This window comes from Alligator mississippiensis, chromosome 4, assembly GCF_030867095.1.
Source record: "Alligator mississippiensis isolate rAllMis1 chromosome 4, rAllMis1, whole genome shotgun sequence".
Lineage (NCBI taxonomy): Eukaryota > Metazoa > Chordata > Crocodylia > Alligatoridae > Alligator > Alligator mississippiensis.
The window spans coordinates 219,158,808-219,171,251 of NC_081827.1; the positions used below are offsets into that span (position 1 = coordinate 219,158,808).

The 12,444-nt window shown below is 40.3% G+C and overlaps 1 protein-coding gene across 1 annotated transcript in view; it reads left to right on the forward strand.

Moving 5' to 3' along the window:
* KCNH7 (potassium voltage-gated channel subfamily H member 7) overlaps positions 1 to 12,444 on the forward strand; it is a 384,959-nt gene that overhangs the window by 255,877 nt on the left and 116,638 nt on the right. Inside the window, exon 5 of the mRNA XM_059727333.1 lies at positions 1,459 to 1,673. Coding sequence (XP_059583316.1) covers positions 1,459 to 1,673 — 215 coding nt within the window. The remainder of the gene's footprint in view (positions 1 to 1,458; positions 1,674 to 12,444) is intronic.

The following is a 12,444-nucleotide window of genomic DNA, read 5'->3' on the forward strand; positions in this document are numbered from 1 at the left end:
CTAAGTGTGAAAGAGCTGCTGGGTGAGAAGAAAGACAAACAAGAGAGAGCAGTTCTCTTCAGTCAACTGGTTAAAAATCCCTCCTTGGATGGAAGGTTCTGGGTTCTGCTCTTTGCTGACAGAGTTCTTTATCTTTCTCCACTGAGTCCTTAATGAAAAATGCACAGACAATACTGTGTACAAAAGTAAGAGGGAGTTTATCTCTGTGGCCTAGTGATTATGTCAGTCCTTTGAGTTGAAGGATTTCTGAGTTCTAGTCTGTGGGAAGTAGGAGAGATGGGTTGAAATTCCCTCTAAATCCCTAGGGTCTAGGAGCCATCTCTCTAGGGAAGGTAGTCCAGAGATATTACTGTGGTTTAACTGTTGACTAGGCTTTTTTAATTACCCTTTGGAGGGACCTAATACTCCACACTCTCTGTACAGAGTGCCCAGGGCCTACACGTGAATCATTTTTGCTATACCAAAGTCTCCCCATTGTCTGTTTAAAGAACCTGAAAGCCTAACCTGTTCATTATGAATTACCCTACAGAGGCAGCTCATCAAAGGTTAGACAGGGCTATGCCCAAATAAAGGCATATACTGAGACATTTCAATACTGGCCTTGGAATCTATATGCAAATAAGGACATAAGAGACATTAAATATCACAATGGATGTATCATAGCCATGGTCCTGAATGTTATGTTTATTAATTAAGTTAGGAAATGAAGACAGACACAAGTTTTAAAATGCCTTAGTGAAATGAATAAATAAAAGTTTTTAGTACAATCACACTAACCTTTTCTTTTAAAAATTCTACCATTTCATCTCTCTCCATTATAATTATCTGTGAATAGGTGACTAATAGTTTTTTACCATGTCTGTGCTCAGTTAATTGACTGCTGTTTAAAATACAACAGTTGAAAGGAGAGCAAATATTCAAATAATGTTACTTAATTCACTGAAGTGCTTTTGGAATTTGTTATTTTACAGACAAAAGCTACAACATAAGTGTGTGCCTAGTGAGTATCCAACTAGTGAGATCTGAATGCCCCCATGACTTGGGTGTTTAGAAGGCCAAAGAATGAAAAGTGAATACTTATGAGCATCCAGCTAGCACAGGCATCCCTGTACAAATAAACCTATATAGTGATGTAGTACACCAAGCAGGTTCAAAACTCTTATGGAGAGATATACACAGCTTCCATCAACTTTACTATTCATTGACTCTATATGTATTATTGTAAGGTGTGTGGTGGGGTAGCAGGGAAGTAATTGTGTACACATGTAATAGCAACACTTTAATAGTTAGAATTCTCTTTTTATCCAGACCATTACTAATATAAACAAATTGTATAGTAAAATAGTATCAAATATACTATTTTAAATACATATTTCTGTGATATATCACTTAAGCATTGTGGACATTTTCTTTATTTCTCTCCATTTGTCAAGTATTAAGTACAATTTCCCATTTTAGGGCCTTTTAATCATATCAAGTCAAGTCTACTGGGATCCACATCAGATTCAAATCTCAACAAATACAGCACCATCAACAAAATTCCTCAACTCACCCTGAACTTTTCAGATATCAAAACTGAAAAAAAATCTTCATCTCCTCCTTCTTCGGAGAAAACAATTATTGCACCTAAGGTGAAAGAGAGAACACACAATGTAACAGAGAAGGTTACCCAGGTAAGAGCTGGTTTACAACCTTTTCCCCCAGAATTCCTACTTTATATTTTACTTCTATAAAATTTATTTTTCACATTATCAACATATGCAACAGATTGTTACCCTGTTCATCCTGAAATCTTGCTAAAGGTGAATGATTTACATAGTCCTCAAGCATTGTGCTTAACAAATGTTGTACTCTGTAAGTGTCTTTATTTCTAGGTGTGATGGTCTAGAACAGTGGTGTCTAATGTATAGCCTGTGGCCCAGATGTGGCATACAGAGCTGTTCTATCCAGCCCACTGGCCTAAAGGCAGGTTACCAGAAATTGGGTGGTAATGTTAGGGGGTTGTGACCTTCCAGAGATTTCTGATCTCCTAGGCCCCAGTGGACATTGCCATCAGTAGCATGGGAACAAGAGAGGGCTGTACAGATAAAGCATGCACTTGACCTGCCACACCCAGATCCTCACTGCTGCTGTGCCCAGAGCTCCCACAGCTGCTAGCCCTGAGCCCTACTACCGCTGCCTCTGCACTCCTGCTGCCACCACCATTGGATGCACTGCAGCTGTTCCCATGGATCTGGCCTGGGAAGAGTCCCAAGGTCCAAATCCAGCCCCGGAGGATCCCTGAGGTCAGGATCCAGCCTGCAACCATGGGATGACTTTGACACCTCTGATCTAGAAAATTTATTGCTAAATTGTCCAAAAATGCTCTATTTTTCTCCAAAATATAATAAATTGTGAAAACCTCTTCAATGATTTACAGTGCAAAGATGACTGGTCATAGTCTGCTGTTTACAATGTTTGGTGATTTCATTTATTGTAATCCAATGCCAGCAATACTCTGTGGCTGCATCTACATGAGATGCTGACTGCACAGTCATTATTTAGTTTATAAACAATTTTTAAACAACTTAGTATTGTTTATACAAGTTACTGAGTAGTCGCACCAACCCACAGCTTTTTTGTGATGCTGAAAATGCCTACTAAATTAATCTTCTCAGGAAACTCAGGCAGAGAAACACCTAATTTATAGATCCTCGGTAGACTTAGGAACAATCTAGGCCCCTAGTTGCTTATTCCTGTCAAGCCTGGTGCAATTCTGAGCATAAGCAGAGGTGTCATTTTAGGCACATGGGAAACTTTCAAGTAAAAAATTAAGGCATTTAGGTCCTCAGGGGTCAGGTGACAGCTGAGTGGGACTTTCAGGATTTTTTTTCCCACACACACCTAAGCTGCATTTAGATCCCACTTAAGTTACTTAGTTACTAAGTGCTGCTTTGCATCTAGCCCTAGAGATGTAGGCATATCATTCAAGACCTGATTCAATGCTCACTGAAATCAGTAGAAGTCTTTCCAATGTCTTTCATATAAATACTGAAGATTGTTATTTGTATTCCATTAGCACCTACATATTATTGTGACCAAGAGCCCAGTGTGCTAAGTGATGATCAAAATAGCCGAGTACGCTAACTGATGAACAGAAAATAACAGTCCTGGCCACAGAGAGCTGACCATTTCAGTAGTTACAGGGCCAGACCCTAACACTTAACCAATGACAGATTACTAAGGTGAGAACAGCTTTTTATAAACATTCATGGAGCTATTAATGGCATAGGGAGGATCTCATCTAAGATAGCCTTTCACTCTATACTGACCTGTTTTCTTCTCTCAACTAAATTAAAGTCACTTTACACTGCTGCCATTCTAGACAGTTTCCATGCTCCTCATTCCCCTTGATGGGAATATAAAGAAACATGTTGTCCATTCTACAGAAGAAACAGAGATAAAAGAAATGTATGAGTTCTATCTTAAGATCAGTTTGTGTCTAAAAAGTAATTGGATTTTTATCTTTCATATATTTCCCCTCAGATAACTAACACGCAACCACTGTACTGTCCTTCTTGGCTAGTTGTGAAACATTTAATGTCTTCTAGATCCATTCTGACATATTTTAAATTATTCAAACTTGTTATACATAGAAATCTTTTTACAGCTAATACAGCAAAAAGTCAAGTTACATTAAAAAACCTAGTTTTTATAAGGTACATAGGCACAAGCCAAGCTTGACTGACTTTTTGGAGGGGCTAATTAGTGCCAAAATACTCAGTTTCTCTCTCCTAATGATTTTGTTATGACTAGAGGTTTTGGTTTGGGGTTTTTTTAAATTTTCACTTATCCCCGAAACAATGTAGATATTATGAGAGGTCCAATAGAAATGGTTCAGATCAGCTTGACCTGTTTGGAACATTGATACTCAGTACACTTAAAATTAAACTTGAAATGTTTTGTGAAATCTGAACATTTCACAGAACACTTCCAACTTAATTTGATGTTAGGTTATGTCTCTATTAACTTAGTAGCTTCCGAGAACTCTATTATACAGTTTTCAGGGTGAAATTTAATGTAACAAACATTGAAAATCTACCATTTGCCATAACCACAGGGAATTCAAGGGATGCACAACTAATCCTTTCTCCATTATTGCCTTCACTTCCCAGTCTTTTCCCTTATTTCTGCTGCCTATACTACATAACTAGGTGCAGGACCAAATCTTCAGTGACTGTAAAACAGATGTAGGTCCACTGAAGTCAGTATTACTAGACCTATTTAGACAAGCTATACATCAAGCCAATCAACTAGATAACACGCTTTGCGAGACAGTTTCATTTCATACATGAGCAAATTTAATTTAGGTCCATATATACCAACACCACTACAGGTCATAAAAAAAATGTATCTTGACTTTAGTTTTCTTTTGAATTTCACTAGGAGTAAAATTTTCAAAAATTAATTTGACTAGGTTTTTCAGAAGCGTTGACATACCTAACTCAGCTTGATTGTAATGGATGTTAGGTGTGCTGACACTTTTGAAAATCCCACTGGGTATCTATCTGCATGTTAAAAAGCATAAATTCCTTTGAAAATTAGGTTCTACACCTCTTCCCATTTTGTGCTCTGGTAAATGCAGCAGATTTTCAGGTTTCTAGACCAGCAAAAAAGTGTCCATGGGAGGTTTGAACATAGTGGGGAGATGAAGAATAGGATACAGCAAAAATGTCACAGAAGATAACGAGTCAAAGATATGCTTAAATTGGGGAAGCCCTTCTGTATTTTGTTCAGGGTTAAAGTATATCAAACAACTCCATAAAGAGAGAAGAGCCAGTTAAGGTAAAGGACAATGCTGATGCAAAAATAAATGGGTATAAACTGCCCAAGAATGCTTTAGGCTGCAAATAAGAAAAAGGTTTCTACCCATCACAGAAGTGAGGATCTGCAATCAGATTCTAACAAAAGTAGTGATAGCAGGAAACTTAAATGGTTTTTAGCTTGAGGTTCAGAAACATAACATAGTCACCCGAAATCGCAGTGGGCTAGTCTCAATTACTGAAGGTCATCTCCAGTACTATGTTCTACTGTTACTCCCATCCTTCTTTCTCTTCACACTTCAATATCTGTCTTTCATCCGCCATGCATACATCTCTTTGCTTTCATTTCTTACTTTTTCATTACTGCAAAAGCTGCTTTCTAGTGTTGTGGTCTGATATATTGATTACTTTATCTGCTTTCTGTGTCTATAAACCAATGCCATACAGTAATGTTACCTACCCATGCACTGTCCTGAGCAGGACAACCTCACTCTGCGGAGTCTGGGATTTGATGCACTTGTAACAGTAAGACTTGTCGCAATAGTATAAGTCATAAAACAGAATAAGCTCCTTTTTCCAAAATTACCTAGAATGGGGACAACCAGCCTGCAGCACAGGTGCCACAAGTATCACAGGTAACCTCTGTGTGTGGCATGTGACAGCCCTGGGGAGAGGGCAGGCAGCACAGCAACAGATAGGTCTGGGATCAGAAAGCATAATGGTAACTAAAGCAGGGAGTACAGGGCAGGAAGCAGAAAACAGAGCATCAAATGGGTCCAGGGAAGGTGATCAGAGTTGGGGAGGGTGCAAGGCTTAATTTGTGGCATTCCTGTGAAAAAGCTTGGCCCCCACTGACTAGACAAGGGATGGGAAATAATTCCATCATTTTCTATCATATTCTTAGGCTGCATCTAGGCACATGCAGGGAATGAAAACAAGGAAAAAAGGAAAAGTGGGGTGGAGCAGACAGAGTAAGGTAGAAAGAAGGAAAACGTGACGTAATGAGACTTAATAACATTTTTAAAAGGACAACATAGGCCGGAGGAAAAAAAAGGATGAAAGAAGATTAACAGGAAGTGAGAAAAGGGAGTGGTTTAGCAGGCAAATGAGAAGAAGGAATAAAAATGAACACAACAGTAAAGAAAAGCAAGATGGGGAAAAGAGAAAATAATTATATATAGCATTTTCCAACTCCTAAATATTAAAGACATAGAACATGTCTTTTTTATTTTGGGGGAGGGGGCTGGACTTGATCTCCTGAGGTCCCTTCCAGCCCTAATGTCTATATCTTTGAAACATAATGCCTAATGATAGCACTAAAAATGCTGTTTATGCCTTTGCTAGATGTACAAACTGGCACAATACTGGGAATAGCTAAGAAGAAAAAAGGATCTTAGAAGTACTAGAACTAATACTAGTACAAGGTGTTGAAGGAAAAAATAAGGGCAGAGATGTCAACAAGTAGTTAAGTAGTATAATGGTTGGAATGTAAGATGTAGATGGGCAACAATATGGATGTAATCTCTACCAACCTATATTAGCAGGAGTATTGTAGAATATTGTGGAAAAGAGAATATATTCCAGCATGTGTTTTAAATTAATCTATTCAGAAAAGTCTGGATTATAATGCACTTACTTTCATTTCCAAGCACCTCACTCCATGTGAAGTACCACTGACCTTAATATGTGTATTCACAGAATAATAAACTGCCAAAGATAAATCAGAGTAGTATAATCTGGGTCAAAGTAGGATGTTGCTCAATTTTTGTGGAAGGGTGCCAGACTCTTGCTCTAAGTGATCAGATGCCCATAATCTCAGTGAATTTTTACACTTTGAAGTTTCTTTCCATGTTCTTTACCATGAAAATACGCCTTTTAGAACGTACAGTAGGTGCCATACACATTTCAACCATTATTTTCTCTGGATGTCCCTGTGTGTGTGACACCCTGAAACTTCCTAGGACAAATAAACAGCACAGCTATTTTGTCTGACAGCCCTTTCTGAAAAATCAGTAGTGTCATATTTCACTGTAGATATCTCTCACCCTAATTAGACTTTTGGTAGAACTCTCTCTTACTGTGATTTCTTATTTTTCGCATTATACTTTCCAGAGGTGCTAAACTAGATTCTCCCTAGAAGATAGATAGATAGATAGATAGATAGATAGATAGATAGATAGATAGATAGATAGATAGATAGATAGATAGATAGATAGAGTCCTTTTTATTCATCTTTTGTGACAATCTTTCCAAGAGAACAGACCAATTTATACACATTTTTGCACTGACAGGTTCACATAGGGCCTTGGCACTGATTGTCAGAAAGAGACAAGTCTTTCCATGGACTCAAAAAATATTAAAGTATTAAAGTAAGCAGCAAGGCAAAAAAAAATTGACATCAGTCCCTTAGCGTTTGTAATGAATTCCAAAAGGGGCTTCTGGACCTAAAATTACACCCTTGTTAGGCACAACAGTAAGCAACTTCTTTGAGCATTGTATCTCCTCATAGACATCCAATCACATTAACATCTGACTCCAAAGCCAAAACCAAACTGTTAATTTGACTGTGAGCAGAGTTAGACTTGAATAGGGACTATAATAAACTATATCTATGGCATACTCCAAGACAAGAGACAAGTATTTCTAAAATACTCATAACCAAGGCTTGGTAATAAAAATCAAACCAACAATAGCAAACGATGAACATACAAAATGACATCTTTCTAGCTGCATTTCATTCGTAAGCATAAAATCTGGCCCTTATTCAACAAAGCTCAGAGCAGTTCCCAGTGCAGTCATTGGGACTGCTAAAGCTAGCCAGGCAACTGCATGAATTTGAAGTCTCTGATTCGTCCAAATTGCAGCTTTGAAGCGAGGCAAATATCTTTAGGTTTAAAACTTTTAAACAACATTTTTCAGAATAGTTTTGTGAGTATTTCTCTGTGTAGGAGATAAGGAAATAGGTACCCAATTTCCTGGCTGATTAGATAACTGTGGACTGATTTCTTGAAATGCTGATCAGCCATAACTCCTCAGAAAAGAAGGCTCTCAGTGTTGAGAAGTTCCCTGATATGAAGTAATAAACCTTGTAGTTTTGTTGTATGATTTTATAATCTTAGTCAGATTCTGTTCTGTCAGCTCCAGAAGATTAAGGAATATCCCCCAAGGCCAGTCCCAGGTGTTGATATAAAAAGAACTATTATATGATCGTGACTTCAAATTGACCTTCAGGTTTTCAGGCAAAAAGAAGACTGCTTAGCAGCATCTAGGCCAGACAGGGGCATTATAAGAGCTAAAAATAAATCAAATTATTGAGCCATACATTTTCAGCACTCTGATTCAGCTGACACACTGCACTGTTAACAGCACTATACAATAACTCACACACAAACCACATTGCCAGCATGTTACTTTTGTAACACAAACTGGCTAAACTAAGGGGGAACAAAACTCTTGCTATGCTTGCCTATTATACAGTGCAAATACTGCTGTTGAGATTGCTTTTTCTTAGTTACTATATGCAGCATATCTCCCACTCAGATCCTCCTGAATTGTGAATCTTCTTGTTTTTATCAGTGACTATGTTAACTATAATGTCCCTCTAACATGGTTTGCTCTAAGTACAATAATTTTAGTCAGTAACTTTATGCAACAAAAATTCATCTTTAAAAAAAAGACATAGTTACATAACTAGATTTCATAATTGCTATACATAACATAATTACATAAATAGTATAAGAAGAGAGGGGGAGGGGTTGCGCTCTATGTCAATGAGCGATATACATTGACCCTTATCAAAACGGAATCGGAGGAGGAGAAAGTAGAAGCATTGTGGGTTAGGTTACATGGAGGTCAAGAAGAAAGGGATTTGGTGGTAGGGGTCTGTTACAGACCCCCACACCAAGGGCAAGAACTAGATTTGAGGTTCCTGAGGCAGCTCTCAGAGACCATAAAAACTAGGGAGGCGGTAGTCATGGGGGACCTAAACTACCCACACATCTGCTGGGAGAGGCAGACAGCAAAGTCCCACCATTCACGCAGGTTCCTATCCTGTGTATAGGACCTCCATCTGAAGCAGGAGGTACATGGTCCCACTAGGGGGAATGCCTTACTGGACCTGGTATTGGCAACGGGGGATGACATGGTAGGGGACCTACAGATCGGTGGTCACCTGGGGGACAGTGATCACCTAATAATAGAATTCTTCATAAGACATCGAATGGGTAAGGTAACTAGTAGGGTGAAAGTGCTAGACTTTAGGAAAGCTGATTTCAATTAACTCAGGCGTTTAGTCAAGGACGAACTGCAGAGTAAGAGTTTTGAAGAGATGGGAGCCCAGGAAGGGTGTCTGTGCCTTAAGGAAATGATCCTTCGGGCACAGAGGGAGATGATCCCAATGCGGGGAAAAAGAGGGAAAGGGGCCAAGAGGCTTCCTTGGCTGACCAGAGAAATCCAGAGCAGCCTATGGGCAAAAAGGGGGGCATATAAAAAGTGGAAACGGGGAGAGATTACTAAAGAGGAGTATACCTCCTCTGCTCGCGCTTGTAGGGAGGCAGTTAGACAGGCCAAAGCTACCATGGAGCTGAGGATGGCATCCCAAGTTAAGGAGAACAAAAAATTGTTTTTTAGATATATAGGGAGTAAAAGGAAGGCCCAGGGTGGAATAGGACCTCTACTAAATGGGCATAAGCAATTGGTGACAGACAGGGGGGACAAGGCTGAATTCCTCATTGAGTTCTTTGCCTCAGTGTTCCTAAGCAAGGGGCACGACAAGTCTCTCACTGGGATTGTAGAGAGGCAACAGCAAGGCGCCAGACTACCAAGCATAGACCCTGAGATGGTGCAGAGGCACTTGGAGGAACTGGATGCATTTAAGTCGGCAGGCCCAGATGAGCTCCATCCGAGGGTGCTGAAAGGCACTGGCCAACGTCATTGCACAGCCACTGGCAGGAATATTTGAACGCTCAGGGCACACGGGCCAGGTCCCGAAGGACTGGAAAAGGGACAGTGTGGTCCCCATTTTCAAGAAGGGGAGGAAGGAGGACCCAGGCAACTATAGACCAGTCAGTCTCACCTCCATCCTTGGCAAAGTCTTTGAAAAAATTATCAAGGCTCACATTTGCGAGAGCCCGGCAGGAAAAATTATGCTGAGGGGAAACCAGCACGAGTTCATAGCAGGTAGATCATGCCTGACTTATGTAGTCTCTTTTTATGACCAGGTTACAAAACACCTGGATGCAGGAGTAGGGGTTGACGTCGTTTACTTAGACTTCAGGAAGGCCTTTGATACGGTATCCCATCCCATACTGGTGAACAAGTTAAGAGGCTGTGACTTGGATGACTACACAGTCCGGTGGGTGGCAAATTGGCTAGAGGGTCGTACCCAGAGAGTCATAGTGGATGGGTCGGTATTGACCTGGAAGGGTGTGGGCAGTGGGGTCCCGCAGGGCTTGGTCCTTGGACCGATACTCTTCAATGTCTTCATCAGCGACTTGGACGAGGGAGTGAAGTGTACTCTGCCCAAGTTTGCGGATGACACAAAACTGTGGGGAGAAGTGCACACACCGGAGGGCGGGTCACAACTACAAGCAGACCTGGACAGGTTGGACAAATGGGCAGAAAACAACAGAATGCAATTCAACAAGGAGAAATGCAAAGTGCTGCACCTAGGGAGGAAAAATGTCCAGCATCCCTACTGCCTAGGAAATGACCTGCTTGGTGGCACGGAAGCAGAAAGGGATCTTGGAGTCCTAGTGGACTCCAAGATGAACATGAGTTGTCAGTGTGATGAAGTCATCAGAAAAGCTAATGGCACTTTATCGTGCATCAGCAGATGCATGACAAACAGAACCAAGGAGGTGATACTTCCCCTCTATCGGGCACTGGTCAGACCGCAGTTGGAGTACTGCGTGCAATTTTGGGCACCGCACTTCAAGAGGGATATGGATAACCTAGAGAGGGTCCAGAGAAGGGGCACACATATGGTTAAGGGCTTGCAGGCCAAGCCCTATGAGGAGAGACTGGGGCACCTGGACCTCTTCAGCCTCTGCAAGAGGAGGTTGAGAGGCGACCTTGTGGCTGCCTATAAGTTCATCACAGGGGCACAGAAGGGAATTGGTGAGGCTTTACTCATCAAGGTGCCCCTGGGGGTTATAAGAAATAATGGCCATAAGCTAGCAGAGAATAGATTTAGACTAGACATTAGGAAGAACTTCACAGTTAGAGTAGCCAAGGTCTGGAACGGGCTCCCAAGGGAGGTGGTGCTCTCCCCTACCCTGGGGGTCTTCAAGAGGAGGTTAGATAGGCATCTAGCTGGGATCATCTGAACCCAGCACTCTTTCCTGCTTATGCAGGGGGTCAGACTCAATGATCTATTGAGGTCTCTTCCGAACCTAACATCTATGAATCTATAAGTGCATGTAATTGCACAATCATTTGGAAGTGTAATTATATGAGGAGAACATGGGAAATAGCGGTTTGTAGGGGAAGGAGCTTTACAAAGCTGGTAATACCAGTACAAATCAGAAGTCCAATTTTTCTGTTTTTCACACTGTGAAAATCATTCATACCCATGCAAACCTGTCACCAGATCTAAAAGGTGCACTCACTTTGCACAAAATTGAATGACTACACAAGGTGTCAACCTGTTGGAGAATCAGGCTCATTTTTTGTACAATATTTTTATCCATTTAATGTGGGTTATGATCTATGGAATTAGAGAAAAAAGGGTGTTCCTTGAGATATAAAATCACCACTAGATTCAGTGCTCAAAGACCTTATAATAGTATTCAATAAAATGATGTTTAAATGTTTTTTCTGAGAGTTTGCTTCCTACAAGGCACCTTCCTTCCAGGTCACCTCCTTTTTACTTAGGGGTCAGTATTACATGGGATCTGAACTGTTGCACTGTTGTATCATGTTACATAGCATACAAAGGGTGTGCTGCTTTCATAGAGCCCAGCTGCTTTGAAGTATGGGATCCCAATCTGTATCTCCATTCATTCATTGCCCTTTCCTTCAGGTCCAGTCTTTCCCCGTCAGATTCTTCCAGCCCCCTGCTGAGTTAGCAAGGAGTATCTAGCATCCTGTATGAAATTTAAATAAGTAATTAATTTCATTCTAAAGGGAATGAGCAGCCTATTCACTGTTACTGTCCTGAGCTGAATAATAATCAGTGATCTGCTCTATGGGGTTGACCTTGAATATTATTTGCACTGTATCACTTCTCACAGGGAATAATTCTTTCCTCAGTTCTAATATATAGAGAGAAACACAACAAGTGTGTTTCTATTAATTTCTGTAGACATTGGGTCTTGTGTTACAATTTGCTTCAAGCAAGGATAGATTTTTGCCCCAGTGAATGTTTTGGGGATGTGAGAATAGATCTTCCTGCTTTAAATCAAAACACACTATCATTAGAACTGTGCCAGCAATCCTACACTGTATCAGAGTACATATTTATTCCCTGCTCAGAATATTGTTCCTAGATAAAGAATATTGAATGTTCAGCTGATATATTAGTCTCCCAATATTGATTGCGAGGAATGTGAGTTTTTATAGTTTAATCCTAACTAAGACACACACTGGGCTCATCTACACATTCATTAATGTGCAGTAGTTACTATGCATTTAGTTTAATACT